This window comes from Carlito syrichta, unplaced genomic scaffold (assembly GCF_000164805.1).
Source record: "Carlito syrichta isolate Samal-C Ts95f unplaced genomic scaffold, Tarsius_syrichta-2.0.1 Scaffold316264, whole genome shotgun sequence".
NCBI classification, from domain to species: domain Eukaryota; kingdom Metazoa; phylum Chordata; class Mammalia; order Primates; family Tarsiidae; genus Carlito; species Carlito syrichta.
This window is the reverse complement of record NW_007260360.1, coordinates 163,388-181,905: the sequence shown is the minus strand read 5'-3', so window position 1 is coordinate 181,905 and position 18,518 is coordinate 163,388. Positions and strand designations below refer to the sequence as shown.

Below are 18,518 nucleotides of genomic sequence, written 5' to 3'. Positions count from 1 at the left end.
CACCTTTGAAATGTAAAATTTCCTCAAAACTGGCCATTTTATCTAAATTTACAAAGTGGTATTTAATACAAGTTGGTATATAGTAGTCTCTATTATTAATAATCTCCCTATTGTCCATATTTACATTCCCTTTCTCATAACTGGTCACTTTATCTTCATATTTATTGAATTGATTGCCAAAGACAATCTATTCTATCAATTTATTTTAAAAAATAACTTTTGCATTACTAATCAAGTCAATATTTTGAATTTTGGTCCATTGATTTCTTCTCATATTTTACTAATTTATCCCCTTTGCTTTTGGTTTTCTAATAATTAAATGTAAGAACATAAATTTTATCCTAGTTTGGCTACCTCTCTTAGGTTTGGTGTACTTTCTCCCCATTTTACAACTGAGGTTTTTATAAAGTCATTTTTTTCATTTATCCCATTCAGATAAAGAGTGACAAAGCAGGAATTAAAATCTAAGTGTCATTTACACAATACCACACCAGCACTTTTAAATATATCACACATAGAAGATATAGAGCTACATTCACATACATAAAAAATATAGTTGTTAACATATGGAAATTATACACAGAGAAACTCACCTCATTCTATGAAAAAGACACCTGCACATGCATGTTTACTGCAGCATTATTCACAATGGCAAAAACATGGAACCAACCATGCTGCCCATCAAAAGTGGACTAGTTAAAAAAATGTGGTACACATACATGATGGACTATTATGCAGCCATAAAGAAGGACAAAATTATGAATTTCACAGCAACTTGGATGGACATAGAGTCTATAATACTCAGTGATCTATCACAGAAACAAAGAACTGAATATGACATGTTCTCACTCATAAGAGGACCCTGAACTATTACCATAATACTATAAGAGAGGGATTGGCAGTAGTGGGAAACTGCCGGGGTGGGGGAGCACACTCCCTCAATAAGTGTACCTGATCTCAAACCAGTTGAAGTGGGGACCCAAAGTGAGGCCCAAATTTTACCTGTACAATGACCATTTGTATATCTAACCCTGAATTGTACCCCACATCTTAAATATAAAAATTTTTTAAAATATGGAAGTTTATTTCCTTTAAATGAAAACATTAAAATCATATCAAACCATTTACACATGAGAAGATATATAATTGATATTTTAATGGTCCTAAAAGTGAAAGCTTCAACTAGAACAGTAATTTGATAAACAACTTAGTAATATGTATTAAATGCCATAAATTAGTCCTTTGACCTACTAACCTCAGATGCTCGTATTTTTCCTTAGGAAATATTTCACAAGAATAAAACTGCTTCATACATTAAAACTCTAACAATAGAATGAAAAAGTAGAAGATTATCACATAGAAAAGCAGTTGAATAGTTTTAGTGATTAAAGATATTGGACTGCATAAAATCACAGAAATTTTATAGCATAATGCAAAGCAGAAATCAAAATAGTATATGTCTTGTAATCATTACCATGCAAAAATATGCATGTGAAGAAGAGACTAAAAGGAAATCTTTCCAACTGATATTATTGACTGGATTAAGGTGGTTTTAATAAATTTCAGAAACACTATTCTGTTGCTATAAAAATTCAAGTATAAATGATTTTTAACTGAATATAAGTAGCTCCAGACAAAATTGGCACAACTAGGATCAAAGCAGAGATGCTGGAAGTAGCATTCAAAAGGTAAATTACAATGTGATAACCTCAAATACATAAATAAGAAGAGAGAAGATGAAAATTTTGATATAACAACAAAAAAAAAAGAATAACAAACCAAAAGGAAGTCTTATCAGACAGCCTCAGTCTTCTCATAAAAAGAGGCAGCTACAATTAAAAATGAAGGTGACATGGTTAGGATCAATGATCAAGTGAAGAGAGAAATCTAGAGCCCTTACTATGTAAAGAAATTGCATCAAGCCTACATGACCAGGCAAAGAAAACCAGTATACTCAATCAGCAAAGAAAGCTCATAGTTAACAGGAAAAAATAAAATGACATAAATAATCACTAATGATATGGTGGCATTCAGAACTACATATTGGGAGTGCTTTTCTCTATGATTAGTGCAATCTGCTTTGAGAAAATTTTACTCACAAAAAAAGTATATGTTTGCAAAATAATCTGGTCAGTGGTGTAATGATTTCCCCAAGGCTCAGGTGCTCTTAATTTCAAAGTCATTCATTCATTAAAGGTAATTGACAGCAGGTTATTTCTCAGATTCCTACAGAAATTCTGGAAATTTCAAATACTATATTCAATAATTATGATTAGTCATAGAGTATAATTATGATCATAACTTATCAGACATTGCTGAAGTTGTATTTGAAGTCACATGATGCAGCTCATCATGTCAATTATACTCAGAGAAACTCACCTCATTCTATGAAAAAGACACCCGCACATGACCCAACCCATGCTGCTCCACACATTCACCAAGTGGGCCCACCTCCCCTCTTCCCTCCCATGATCAATTCCTCTATTGTGTCCTGGAGCTACTGTCATTCACTAAACTCTCCTATTCTCAAACTCCTCTGAAAAGAACTATTTTCTTTTTACCCCTTTTCCTGAATTGAAACCTTCTTGTCCTCCTGATAACACCTCTTCCCACATCAGTACTGATTATTACATAATATAAAATTAATCTGTAGAATATATGGTCATGGGTATTAAATAGATAATTCAGAAATGTCTTAAAATCAGTAACATTTTATAAATATGGAGAAAAGACTGGCTACCCCAGGAAAAATAAATATTTTAAAGTTGTCATCTTATGACAGTTTCCTTCTTTACTTTACTAAGTAAACAAAGAAAATTTAAAACAAGGAGAAAGCTGAATTAGTGATAAACTAGGTGAAATGGCTGCTACATGCCATACATTTCAAGACTACATTGTGGGACATAATACTAACAAAGCCAAATTAAAAAGAGTCATTAAGAGCTTACTTAAAATTCCTTCTTCGCCCCAAAATTGACACTGTCGTACATACTAAATAATATTCTGGGAAAAACAATGACATAGGATCCCACTTAATATGCTGAGAGTTGGATATGAATTCATGCTATGTCTGCAACAGGGCTCTGTGTTTAGAAACACGGAATCGAAATCCAGAGAAACTTCATGATTCACAAACAGAATTGAGCATTTCTTTTAAAATTTGGCATACAGAAAAACTAAATAGAATAGATACAGTCATTCTGTTTACCAGGCCAAGTTAAAGTGAAGACAGCTTCATGAAATCTGGGTTCCAGTGCAACAATTTGTTTCAATTAACCTAGAGAAAAATCAGAGACCAACTCCCCCTGTGGGAATGCCCATGACGCCGGTTCCCTCAGATTTCACTCAGCCACTCCAGACTGAATTGGAGTCACTGAACCTCATTATCTGGACCTCAAACATTCTAAGGATATTTACATGCATAGTACACAGAGATTAGGAAAACCTGCCTATGAATAGCAGATCTAACGTCAATCATGAATTTTTAGAAATGCAAGAAAGAGAAATCAACAAATGACCCCTCAACACACATAACAAAATTTTTAAAAGGAAACACACACACACACACACACACACACACACACACACACACACACACACTGAAAATACCCAGAGCATTGATATTACACTAGTATACACAGGACAAAAGCTAAATCTGAATATCGTGGGAGGAAGAATATATGCCAAATAAATTTTAGAAAAGCATCTGCCTCATACTCTTAAGAAAATTAAAGATGAATTAACAATAAGATCATAAGACAGATTGAAATGAAGAGAAAGCACCCAAAATACAGAAGTAATTCAATTTAAAAGAGCCATTGTGAATCTAAATAGAACCAGAAGAGTACAAAAGAGAATTATGTTGAGAAGTTCAAGTCAATGATGTAGAGAGTAAATCTGATGGCTCTAGAAGGCATATTAAGAGAACTGGAAACGATTAATGACATGAATATTTGGGGATCTTGAAGAGAAAAAAAAAAAACAAGAAAGAACCGATGTACCAAGAAACAGATAGAATCCTATCTGTACTAAAATATTAAAAAGACTTCAAATGATTGAGAAAGTTCACGACATAACAGGTTAAATCTATAAAAGTTAAAATGTTTACATATAACCTAGTAAGAATAATGAATTCCAAGAGCAAATGATAGACTTTTATAAATATTTGGAAATTTAAAAAGCAATACTTACTAACAAAGAAATCAAAAATGGTCTCAGATTTCTCTTTCACACTATTAGATACAAGAGTATAATAAAGCCAGGCTTGGTGGCTCAGCCTGTAATCCTGTGCCTTGGGAGGCTGAGGTGAGTGGATTGCCTGAGCCTGAGGGTTCGAGACCCACCTGGGCAACTTGATGAGACCTCATCTCTATGATAAATACAAAAAAAATTAGCCAGGTATGGTAATGTGTGCCTGTAATTCCAGCTACTTGGAAGGCTGAGGCAGAAGGATCGCTGGAGCCCAGCAGGTCGAGGCTGCGGTGGCCGGGAGCAGCCACTGCACTCCAGTATGGGGGACAGAGTGAGACCCCAACTCAAAAAAATAAAAAATAAAAGAGTACAATGAAACATATCTACAGTATTTTGAGGGGCAAAGACTGTCCTGAAAATTTCTAGATCTGGCAAGCATTTGGCATATTCTAGCAAACCACCACACAAATGCTCTTCTTATTATAATATTTTATCACCCTGTTCTTGTCAGAAATCTTTTTTACTTATGAGCTGGAACTACATTAACAACAGTAACAGCAACAATAAAGATTAATACAGTGTTGCCCATCGAAGCTGGACTGGAAAAAAAAAACATGGTATATATACACAATGGAATATTGTGCAGCCAAAAAAAGGGCAAATATATAGACTTTGCAGCAAATCGGATGGATCTGAAGTCAATCATACTCAGTGATTTATCACAGAAACAAAGAACTGAGTTCCATATGTTCTCATTCATAAGGTGACTGTGAACAATTATAATGCTATAAGAAAGAGATTGGCAGTAGCATAAAACTGTCAGGGGAAGGGGGGGTGGGACTGGCAGTTGGGGGAAACTGCTAGGGGAGGGAGGGGCATACCTCATCAACAAGGGTACTTGCATGATCAATGTTTGTATACCTAACCCTGAATTGTACCCCACATCTTTATAATAAATTAATTTTTTAAAAGATTAATAGTGTTGAATAGATGGAAATAAATGACAAATTAAGATATGGCTGACATGGTATCCATCAGATCTTTCACCCACCTCCCCTTCTGACAAAGACTCTTTCCTTCCCTCTTTCAGATCTAGCTAGGCTGGCCACCTTGCAAGCCTTGGATATACCCAGCAGACTCCTGTCTCAGGACCTTTGTGCCTATGGGAAAGCTCTTCCCCAGGCCTCAGCATGGTTCACTCCTTCACCTCCTTTAGGTCTTTCTTCAAATATGTCCCAGAGATGTCATTTCCTGGCCACACACTCACCACACCCAGGCAACATCACCTACTTGGTCTGTCACTTTGTCTCCACAGCACTCATTATCACTCAACACGGTGTATGTGATATTGTTTATTTTGCTTATTGACTCTGTTCCCACACTGTGTAAAAGCTGTGAGGGCAGAAATTTTTTCTGCTTTCTTCCTCAGTGTATCCCACCAGCCTAGAAGAGTGGGACTCAACTAGTACTTGTTGATTAAATGGCAATGTCTGATTTTTTCAGACCGGTTAAGATATGCTGGTTTCAACAAAGCATCTGACACAGTCTCATATTTTTCTCATGGGTGACATTTCCACACTTAGCACTGTCCTAGATGACATATTATTAAAGAGAGGACATAGGAAAAAACTTAGAAAAATGACCCAAAAGTGTGGTTTCAAAGCAGGGAGAAATAAATAATATGTTAGATGACAGAAGACTGAGTGAAGGGTGCAGAAAGCAACCAGAGGGGCACCTCCCAAAATGGCGCCGACACACCAGACAACAAAGGCCCTAGGTCCTGGCTTCTGTGAGCACAATTCCCCGCGCATGCGAATTTCAAACCTTCCCACGTGCCAATTTCAAACCTGCAAGCCTCCAATCCGTAGCCAGCTTTGCTATGCGTCCAATAGGACTATAACACGGCGTTGGCCCCACCCCACTCCCATGCAGCTCCTCCAATAGGAACATAGCACGGTCCCTTCCAGTCCCTGTCAGGCTGATAAATACAGCCGTCTCCCCGCAACTCTCTCTCTCGGTCTCTCTTTCTCTCTCTCTTTCTGTCGCTCTCTCCCTCTCTGCAGCTCTCTCCCCACCTCTCTCCCACTTTCTCTCTCTCTCTCTCTTACTCTCTCTTTCTCTCTCTCTTTTCCTTTTTTCCCATTACAGATCCCCTCTGTAACAGCCCCTTTTAATAAATCTCTTGGTCCTGGCCGGGTGTGAAGTCATTACTGGCGCCGAACTTCTTTCACTGAGACTCATCTCGATAGGTCAAGATGAGGGTCAAAAAAAATGCTGAAATGAATATGCAGTCCTACAGTTAACATTTTAAAACAAAATCTGCTGACAAAGAGATTTCTGATGTCCTCCTACTTCACTGATGTCTCCATCTCCTTTACTGACTTTTCCACATCTTCTCCACCACTCAGCAATTGGAGTGTTTACAATTTAGTGCTCAGATCTTTATTCTTCTCTCCCAAGGCAAGATCCCTATGTCATTTATCCCCATGGCTTTAAATACCATTTATACACTACAAACTCCCCAAAACATATGTCTACCTATGAACTTGCTTCCTTGTAACTTGCTTTCTCAATATCTCCAATTTCATAACTGATAACTGAATTTGACCCATTTCCCAGCTTCACTCAAGCCCATTTCTCCTGTAGTCTTCCCTATAACAGGAAAGAGAAACTTTACCAAGAGCTCAAACTAAAAAGTTGGAAGTCTTCTCACATACCTTATACAACCCATAGGCAAAGCCCATCAGCTCTTCCTTCCTAACACACCCAACCTCTGTTTACATGTCCCCATTACAACCCTAATCTTAGATACTGCCATCTCCCATCCAACTCCTAGACTACTGCTGGGTCTTCCTGTTTGGTGAATACCTTGATTCAGTGACTAGAAAAAGGTCTAAATCCTCCCATTCTAGTCCAACCTCATTTCTTATCAGTCTTCCCTTACTCTGCTCTAGTCACACTAACCTACATCAGGGGCCTCTGTGGCTGCCATATCCTCTTCCCAATTCTTATTCCCTTCAGATTCCTGTTCCTGAATCCTGAACTACATATGCACAGTAAGACAGTAAGTCCACCCAATCCACATCCACTCTCTAGGCCTTATTCTGCTTTATTCTTCTATGTGTTTGCCATAGCATTTATCACTGCTGATATATATATATGTACATTTTTTTCTGAACTGTTTCAACCACTCCCTTCCACACTATGAGAACCTGAATACTGTCTATTTTGGTCACTCCTACATCCCCAGTACCTTAGAATCATGTCAGACACATAAATGCTCAATAAATATTCATCAGCTGAATTACAGGAAAGAAGATGAGAAAGAGAGGAAGAAAAGGAAAATGGGGAAAGGGAGAGTGGAAGAGACATAAGACTTAACAGATCTGACTGACTTCATGAAAAAAATAGTTTACTAAAAGCTCAATAACCAGAAATGCACTATAGTTTCTTTAAAAATCAAATTGTCTCTTAAAACTGTATCAACAGATACATAGTTTTCAAACCAAGACAGGTATCTGTTCCAGCTCATTTTACCAGGGTCAAGCCCCAATTGGTCTGAGTGTTACGTTATGGTTGCAACATTTTAAAAATATATTAATAGCATGTAGTTTGTCTACAGAATGTCACCTGAAATCCTAAGCAGACACATAGAGGATAAAGTTTTAAAAATCACATGTTTTGTTAGAAAAGAGCACCTTCCTTGTACTCAAAGAGTTTGTCTCTGGAAAAGAATGTTCAGTTTTTGAGTTATTACAAAGGGCAAAACAGACCCTAACAGTTGGCAGGTTAGGGGAGCTGCTTGGCTCTAAGTAAGAAAGTACTTCACAAGAATTGAAACTGCCCTGGAGTAGAACAGTCTGTCTTACCAAGGAACATGCTTTTTGACAGGGATATGTTCATGCCTGTCACCATCGATCAAAAAGTGGCAATTTAGATATTTCTAAATCTGAATCTTAATTGAAAGCAGTGGCATACTATTTCATAAAGCAAATTTTGAGTATTAGTAAAATAAGCATTGATCAAGATACAGGATATTTTTTAAAAACTTTAGGAGATTCTGGCAACTGATAGGTCATTAGCTCATGCATTTAGCATTTTTCGATTACAAATGTACTTTCCAAAAATTTGGCATAATGTAAGAGACTTTTTCAAAATATTTTATAATAGCAAAGAAAAATCACTATGTAAAGTTTTGTCATTCTTTCTAATGGCCTTAAAGATAGTATGTGGTATTGCCAGGACCACTGCCTGACATAGGGCATCTCTGAGATAGCAGCTATGCCATTATAAACACCCCAATGTTTTATGACTCTGCCAAAGTTCACTTTTCAGAAACCCCTTCTTATCCTCAAACATCACTTTTTAACATTTTCTGCTGCTACTAACAGCTGCCAAAATTCTAGGCTGACTATCTACATTTTGATGTATTGGGGGACCATCTGGACCTAGAAACTCTCTAACTGGAAACTAGAAATGTAAAATTCACAGTGAAAACACCCAGTAAGAACTTCACACTAATACAAACCTTATAAGTGTGTTAGGGCCACTGCTTTACTAAAACTCTGGTGTGTCTATGGGCTCTCTGAGCTATGACCATTGCCATATTTCCTAAGCTTTGCATCCCCCACCTCCCCGAACTTGGGAAGGTGAATCAATCTCTCTCTCTCTCTTTCTTTCTCTCTCTCTTTCTCCTTCTCTCTCTCTATCTCTCTCTCTCTCCCCCCTCTCTCTTTTACCTTTTAAATAAACTATATTTTCCAATCTTAAAAAAAAAAGAGTCTGTTAGGTTGCTATGAACAGAGGAAGTACTGCCCAGTCCTCTGGCTCCTAGCCCTGGTTGTTTTAGAAATTTTTGTCTTCAGATGATCAAAAATGAAGGAACATATCTGTATATGTGATTCTGTTAACAGTTCTAAAGTTTATATTTTATAATAAACACTGACCTACTATCAATAAATTAATATAAGCTTATACCAAATGCAATTCAAATCGATTATTTTCATTATTTAATCCACACTTAAGGTTTTGCATTGTATACAAAAAAACAGCTAAGATATTTGTACAAATGTACTCAATATTTACAGTATAAAACATAGTATAGTATGCTAAATACCTTCAATACTCATTCCCCATAAGTTTTTATGTTTGCTAAGTCTCTTAAAGTTAACACTAAATATTTCTCCAGGCCATGACAATAGTACATTTAATATTTCTAAAAGTCCTGAGCAATGCTATGCCATTAATATAGGAGTTGTCATCTTTTCTTGTCCCCGCAAAAAAGGTGAATTAAATCAAAAGCAGGGACTGGACAGGTAATGTACATGAGTGAAGCCTCCTAAATGGGGGACTGCGACCACTGGAGAGCATGGAGGTATCTCAGGGTGGCTTCTGCTACTTGCCCTTAGCAGATCGCTGCCATGTGCGAATACTGGTTGCATTACCTTATCTTCTGGCTTTTTAAGAGAAATCTCTCAATATCTAAATGTTAGCAACTGATTCAGAAAACCCCATAAGCACGTGCAGGCCAAACACAACTCATCAGTTCTGTACCCCAGCTTGGGGCCTTCCCTTTGCAACCTCCCTACAGACTTTATTCCACAATAATGAGTGATCTTTCGGGAAGGGCACTCGGTCATTGTCATTTTTCAAATACTTTAACTTGTTAGAGCACTGAGAAAGTGTTCAAGACGATTTCTCATTTCCAATATTGTGATAGCAGGAATCGTATTCATATTACTTACCCTGCTGACTTCCTTAGGAGCCGATTCATCTAGGAATGAAAAAGGAAGGAGAAACACAATTAGAGGCTCTGAGTAGGTTCTAAAATGCAAGACACATCATTCATGCTCAATAAACTTGAAAGGTCTTTTGTAATGCTTCCTCTTACAAAATCTAAGAATTTGATTTTTTTTTAACTGCAAAGTAAAAGTTTAACATAATAAATTTAGTTAGAAGTATACATTAATTTCAGAGGCAAAATGAAATACCACCATCACAACAACCCTCTTCCAGATTACCTTTTCAGAAGTTCTAAAATAAGTGTGCCTGCAAATATGGCAACATTATGGAATATTCAACTACACACAACTAAAATGGGGTTTGTAACACTAGCAGCATTCTACAGGATACATCCCACATAAATATCTCAAACAATCATTAGTACTTATGCTATGAGGATTAATTCCAGCAGACCTAGAGTTGACCTGAGCTGTTTTGCTGAAATGAGAAATGTACCTGCATGGCACCCCAGTCGAGGCATGAAACACACCCATGAATAGCGCTTTGCTCCATGGTTCCAAGGAGATGGGGAGTTATTTATACCAGCTTGTTGGCATTGTTCACTGGTGAAGTAAGACTGATGGTTTGCCCAGGTCAAGCTGGGATCCCCTGGAGGGCTCTTCCACCGGGCCTGGCTGCATGCCATACAAAGCCTGTTGACCTACAGAGTATTAAAAACAAGCTGGCAGAGATCCCCTTGGGTCCACTGGTTCTGAATGTCACACACACAGGTCGCTGGTTCTGACCTGAAAGAAAGAGCAACTGTGTGGCCCTGACATGAAGCACTATTGGCACCTGGTCTCTCCAGGCCTCTTGAGGGAGATAGTATGAACTCGAATGCTGATGCTGCAGTGTATCTTTTTCCTGCAATAAACTGTTCTGCAAGCATTGTCACTTGGGGCCCTGTATCTTCTTTAGCAATCAAACCCTGCCTGTCACCATCAGTACACACTTAAAACATGCCCCAAATTGCATGTATTCTGTGTCACTCCAAATCACAGCCTAACTTAGCTTAACATAGCCAAAAGTACACCCATATCTCTGCCCCACAGGTTCAGACAAGGTTGTGATTCTCCCTCTCCTTCAATATCCATATTCATCAAACCACCCTGTCCAGAGGTTTCCTCTTTTCTGGAATCTTTCTCAGACAAACTACTGACCACCCATTTCATCAGATGACATCCAGTTTAGTCCCAAATCCCTTGTCAACCAGTAGCTTCCAAACTGGTCCCTGAATCCAGTAGGAGCCCAGTATGGATGTCTGCCTGCACACACACACACACACACACACACACACACACACACACACACACACACACACACACACACACTTGGGGACCAGTATGGATGTCTGCATACACACACACACACACACACACACAAACACTTGTTCTCTCTCTCTCACTCATGCAGTTTGTCTTGGAAAAATATTACATCTATTGTGCCCCTGAAATGCTCCAGAACCTAAAGTAAACTGATTCCAACACAGGCTGAACACTGACTTTACTTGGGGACCTTTTAAAAACTACCAAGCTCAGTGCTATCAGATACTAGGTGTTCAATAGACAGCACTTATATTTTATATTACTGTATTAATACATACTTATATAATAAAATTGTTGCATAACAGTTAGGGTATTGCATCTGACTTCACTAAGAATGTAACAAATGTGTGTGTATACACACACACACACACACACACACACACACACACACACACACACATATATATACACACACATATATATAAAACAAAGTTATAGGAAAATCATTTTATCTTTTATGTCCAAGTCCCATTGTAGGAACATTTATTCCTCAACTTCTAATGTCTTACTCTTTCCTAAGCCTCTCTGAAGGAGACAATTCAGTTTAATTACTGTAACAAATTAACAGATCCTAAAGTTGTAGAGATTTATATTCTTTCAACTTTTAAAGTTTTTATCTAGGACATTCAATGAGTAAGTTTGAAAAAGTCAATTGAATTAAAAGCATACAATGAAAAGCAGCAGGGTGTGAATGGGTTTAATACTAAGACTGCATGGAGGTAATCAGGCTGTGACACTTGGGAATTTTCTGCCCTCCCACTCCTACACACACACTAATCACCACTACAGATCTGAAAGTCAGTGCAAGTGAAGAACAGTTCGAATGCCCAGACATCTGTAAATAAATGTTCCTTTGGCTTGTTCCATTAATCTTGCTTAATACTTCTCAACCTTGAATGTGCATAAGACAGCTTACTGTATTTAGAAAACAACTGCTTTTGTTTTTTTGTTTTTTTGTTTTTTGGCTTTGTGGGCAATTTAAAGTATTTGAAAGAAAAATATTTCATATAACTGATTTCTGGATTTTCAAACTTTGAGCTAATTTAGAAATGCATTCTCTATTTAGAAATGCATTCTCTATCTCCTCCTCCAACTTAGCAGTCAACTTTTGTTAAATGAATGTCAAGTCTATTACATTTAGAGGATATATAGTCTAGCTAACTGAGGAAATTAGTGAACACAAGTGAAATCTGTGTGTATAAGGGAACCCTGTTTCCTATGTCTTACAGTTGGAATTTTCATTTAGTTCTATTGCCCAGCAAAATTGTAAGCATGTTGACTACAGTACCTTTAATTTCTCTTTTAGATTGAGTTGCATTTCAGGAATACACGTGGGGCCAGCGGGTTAGAGCACAGGTTGTGATTTGAACCCCAGACTTGCAGTCACCGGCTATATTACTTTGGACAAGGATTTGACTTCTTCTGCCACCTTCTAAGTCCAGAGTGAAATAACTTAACAATATAAATTCTCATTTTAAAAGAGTCCACTGTCTACACCCCACTACCAAGACCATTTTCAAAGTACCACAGAGGATATGTCGCCCCTCTCACTCAGGCAGTTCATGACTCCTTACAGATCAGCAATGAAGCTCTCTTTGAAATGAAAGTGTAGGGAAATATGGAAAAGAAGAAAATTGTCATAAATACCAGATTTTGAATCACTGATGAGCATCACATTAGCAACAAAAAGATTCCCAGCAGAGGACACTATGCAGCACAGGGGTTCTATAAATATGTGTTTATTCAACAAATATCTACTGAAGAGCCACTATATGCCAGGCATCGTCCATGTTCCTAAGGAACTTGCATTCTAGTGGGATGATTAAACTAGGGAGCAAATAAAGAAAATCATTTCAGAAAAGGATTGACTATGTTTACTAGAGAGAAAATTTGTATTTTTAAAAAAGGAGAAAGTATCTTCAATCAAAACATCATTTTAATAACTTTTAGAAGCCCCAGCAGGAATAGTGAGTAGGGAAAAAAAATGCCCTAAGAGAATTTCATAGTAAGTCCACCTTTCTTAGTAAGTACTTAATAGCATACTTTTCATGGTAAGTACTTAAATTTAAATATTGTATAAATCATTATAAATGTGGGTATATTTGCACTTTTCCTTTTGGTATCACTTTTGATACTTCTTTAATATGAAATGGGATTTCAGTAATGGATCCAAATTTATACCAAGAGCTTAAAGGCTTTCATCTACATTGACTATGACATTTTTCATGTTGCTGTCAATTTGGTCAAAGTTTTATGGTTGCTTGTAATATAGATATGTGTGTGTGTGTGCGTGTGTGTGTGTGTGTGTGTATTTTGAGTTGGAGTCCCACTCTGTCGCCCAGGCTGGAGTACAGTGTCATGCTCACAGTCACCCCAGCATCGACCTGCTGGGCTCTGGCAATCCTCAGCCTTCTAAGTACCTGGAACTACAGGCACGCACTAACATGTCCAGCTTATTTTTTTATTTTTATTGTACAGAGGAGGTCTCACCATGTGGCCTACATTGGTCTCGAACCCGCAGGTTCAGGCAATCCTCTCGCCTCAACCTCCCAAAGTACTGAGATTACAGGCTTGAGCCACCACCCCCAGTCAATATTTTTTATGTTCAGTTTCGAAGTAAAGATCCAAGAAAGAGAGAAGGGACTGGAATTTCACTAAAACACGTATGATTTACAATAAAAAATGAATTACTAAATTGTCTTACCATTTGATCTTTAAAATCTGTAGGCAAAAGTAAACACCATTAAAGAAAAACATGAGAAAAAAGAAAAAAATTAGAGTAAACAAAATAAGTTTAACAAATTATTGTAGGAAATATAAAGATTCATATAAAAATCAAGTATTAGAAAGGATTTTGATTGATTCTTATTTTCTAATATTTTCCTACTAAAAAAGAAAGATTTGAAAAAGGCTTACAATAAAAAATGTGGATTCAGCATGATCCAAAAATGTAGCAGCTAAAACAATGACAAATGTTTATGTTTATTTACATGAAAAGTTGTCCATGATTTGGTTCAATTAAAAATAATAAGAAAAAAGCAGAACTACTGTATGAGCCTATGTTAGCTAAAAAACATACATACATGTATTTAATCTACAAGTATATAAACACATATTTTTTCTGCAGCATACCATATAGTCTTATAAGTCTGAAGTGAACAATATATGTTAATATATATTTATAACTGTAAATGTGCATGTTAATAGTATGCTTGGGTGATGAAATTATGTGATGTTCCCTTTTGTTCCACAGTACATTCCCGGATTTCCACAATCACAACAAACTACAATAAACTACAGAGTAAATATTGCTATTTTTCTCTATTTCTACCAGATGGATATCAGAATACATCCTTGTACCTGTGAGGAATGTAAATCACCTTTCTTTTTTTTTTTAATTTCTATTATAAAGATGTGGGGTACAATTCAGGGTTAGGTATATAAACAATGATCATGCAGGTGCCCTTGTTGATGAGGTATGCCACTCCCTCCCTTGGCAGTTTCCCTCAACTGCCAAGCCCCCCCACCCCTGACAATTTCCCATTACTGCCAATCACTTTCTTAAAGCATCATAATTGCTCAAGGTCCTCTTATGAGTGAGAACATATGGAACTCTATTCTTTGTTTCTCTGATAAATCACTGATTATGATAGACTCCAAATCCATCCAGGTTGCTGCAAAGTCCATATATTGGTCCTTCTTTATGGCTGCATAATATTCCATTGTGTATATGTACCACACTTTTTTTATCCAGTCCAGCTTCGATGGGCAACATGGTTGGTTCCATGTTTTTGTTATTCCATGTGAACAGGTAGAATAGTCCTACCAGGAAGCCCAGCAGAGTTATTCCATGTGATCACAGGATCCCACTGTGGTCACATCAAAATAACTTTACTTGCTGTTCCTCCTGCTAATTCCTATCCCTGCTCCCTTGTTCTACTTGTTTCAGCACTTTCCTAGGCAAGTCGTAATTTGCATTCTGAGTACAGGAGGAGAACAACTCACTCATGATCCCCATTGATTGGTTCAGCCAAGACCTGGAGCAAAAATTCTACATTCTCAGGTTAAACCAAGACATCCTAGTGTTCCCTGAACAGAGAAGCAAGAGAATGAACATCACTGCTACATTTATAACCAGGGGGGAAAAAGTCAGTTTAATACAAATAAATAAATAAATAAGCATAAACAATTAGCATAGAAAATAAAAAGCGAATGGTAAAAAGAGAACAAAGGAAATTATATCTGAAAATCTATGACATGAGAGTTCAGAAAAATATACTTTCTTGAAACCAGAGTAAAGCAGGAAATTATGGGTGATGTGACTTTGCTTGGTTAATATAAAATAAACTAGCGTGTTATAGAAGATGCTCTTTTTCCTTGGCCATGAGCTCTACAGAAATTTGATATGGTGGCTTTTGTTTGTCATTGGCTATGTACATACAAATATTTCTCAAAACTTGGTCTTTTTTAATATTGTTGCTCAGGAGAAACTAAAATCAATGTTAAAAACTCCACACCTAAGTTCTACAATAAACATGCTAGTGTCACATGTAAAATAGCAAAGAAGAAAATAAAAAGATTTGATTAAAGAAATTCAGAGTAAAGAGAAAAGGTGATCATTTAATGTTTATATTAAAATTATTATTGAAAACCACATTTTACTATCTAAATTCCAAATTGTGATTTTCATATTACCTGGTTACAAAATTCCTGAGAATGTGTTTTGAACAATTTATATTTTTTTAATTGATTGGTCACTTCCTTAAGGTTTAACATAGGGTCGTTCTTACTAAATCGTTCTTACTAAATCTTCTGTGGCTAAGTTCTGTGCTTCCAGTGTTCATTCCATAGGATGAGAAAAGAAGCCCAAGAAGCCACACATTGGTACTATGTACCAAGAGAGGACAAACATTAAGCAGAGATGGAGTCCTCTGTGATCTCTGTAAGGACCTCACTGCACCTCTATCCTTCAAAACTATTCATCTTGTTTTGAATTTTAGACTTTGCTGGTACTCTAATATTCCTATATGCAGCACACCCATCTTCTCATTATGGAAGGTAAATATTTACCATGAAAATTAATAAACCAGCCATCAACTTTGTATATGACCATCTCTTGGAAGTTGGAGTGGCCCATTCAGCCTACCTAGCTGTTTCTGGCATGCTGGCACAGCTGTGGAGCTTGTCTAAAGACAGCCATATGTCTTCTCACAATGATGCAAACCTAACAATTTAATCTAGAAATATTTATTAAATGTCTACATTGTGCCAGATACTGAACAGATGTCTCCATTGACCCAATCAGATTAAAGAAAAGGAATTGAATTTTGTGGCTTCGAAAGAATCACAAATAAGAAAGCCTGTGGCTCTAGCTGGTGATGGCAGCCACCTGCACCCATGAGGGGTATCAACCTGCAATCCACAGTAACCCAGCAAGCAAGATAGAGGAGAGGGAGGGAGGGAGGGATGGAGAGAGGCATAGAGAAAGATGAGACAGAGCTAGAGATAGAGACAGAGACAGAGATAGAGATAGGGCTAGAACTAGAGCTAGAGCTAGATAGAGCCAGAGCTAGAGCAAGATGAGACAAAGTAGAGGGAAGTAGACATAGAAAGATAGAGAAGTAGAGGTAGAGGCAGAGATAGAGATAGAGAGAGACAGAGACAGAGATAGAGATAGAGGGAAGAGGAGAGGGAGAGAAGTAGAAAGATGTAAAGGGAGAGTGAGAGGAGATGAAGAGAAGGCAGAAAAGAGAGAGAGAGAATTTGAGTCTTTAGAGATATGTCTGGGCAAATTAATCAGCCAAACTTGAAGCCCACTTTACTGAGGGACTTTTGAATATGTGAGATAGTTGATTTCCTATTAAGTCAATTTTACCAAGTGAAACTAAAAACATTCAAAGGGCATCAAAATAATGTCTTCTAGAAAGTCTCTCATTCCTACCAAATAATAAACAAATTCCTTTACTTATGATTCAAGTCTTCACAGTCTGGTTTTGTACTCTACAACACACAAAACTCCCCACTCCAATAAGACTGGTTTCATTAGAAACTCAAATATGTTTTGCTCACTCTTAAAATCTTCATACCTTCAGACAAAAATTTACTGAGCATCTACTAACTACCTGCCACTATTCTTTGTGCTTACAATATCTTGAAAACAACAACAAAATAGACAACAATCCTTGTCCTCAGGAGCTTTATTCTAAATACAGGAAACTGTCAAGAAACTTGACAGAAACTAAATTATACAGCATCAGAAGCAGTAAGTGTTTGGTGTCGGGGGGGAAGTACAACAGGATGAGAGGATCAGAAGGCAATGAATGGGGATGATGATGGAGCAGACCACAGTATTAACAAGAGTGGTCACAGTAGTCAGTAAGGAGAAGGTAAGCTAAAGTCAACAAAGCAGTTACCTAGGAAGAGCACTCTCAGCAGTGGGATCAACCTAAACAAGGATGCTGAGATGCAAGTTTGCCTGTTGGATTCCTGCCTGCCATGGATGATGACTCCTTTATTCCAAATAGTAAGTCTTTCAAGGCTCAGCTCAACTTCCAGTTTGTCCATGAGATCTTCTCAAGAGCAACAGGCTCACTGATCTCTCTTTTCTCAGAATTTTTAAACATTTCTTTCCTGTTAGGAAAGCAGAGCACCATGGAAATAAAGAAGATAGGCTGGGAATCACAATAGATCTCTCTTTATTTAAAATCTCAGTTACACTTACCAACCGTACACGGGTTTCTTGACCTTTTCAAACTTGCCTATCTCATATATATAAAATGACATGACTCAAAATAATCTTATAAATGAGACATGAATATAAAATTCTTACATAGATCAGGCACTCAATAAATTTTAGTTTTGTTCCTCCCCATTTACTTAACATGAATTATATTTTGCCTTCCACTGATAACTAAATACACGTAAATGGCCTAACTTCTACACTGAATACAAAGTTCTTGGTGATGAAAGACCACATCTAATATTTCTTTTTCATTACTGAAAAATAAAATCATTCCTAAAAATGATTCTGTAATGATTAAGACAGATAAAGATGCTTTTGCATAGCGTATTTTTCTTCAGTCAGCAACACAGAGTGCTAAAATGCTAGAGGATTGTTATTTTTGCCAGATATTTAAAATCTCTTAGTCTAACTATTATTAAATACAGTTCCCAAATTGCTTAGTTTTTCTTTCTTTACCTTTAATATCAAAAGCCAGGCAT

At 37.0% G+C, this 18,518-nt stretch overlaps 1 protein-coding gene across 2 annotated transcripts in view; it reads right to left on the bottom strand.

Annotated features, from left to right (window-relative positions):
• The window catches only part of PDE10A (phosphodiesterase 10A), a 261,276-nt gene that overhangs the window by 135,380 nt on the left and 107,378 nt on the right, over positions 1-18,518 (bottom strand). For both annotated transcript variants that reach the window (XM_021706971.1, XM_008074000.2), the window contains exon 3: positions 9,936-9,964. In XM_021706971.1, the coding sequence (XP_021562646.1) occupies positions 9,936-9,964 (29 nt within the window). The remainder of the gene's footprint in view (positions 1-9,935; positions 9,965-18,518) is intronic.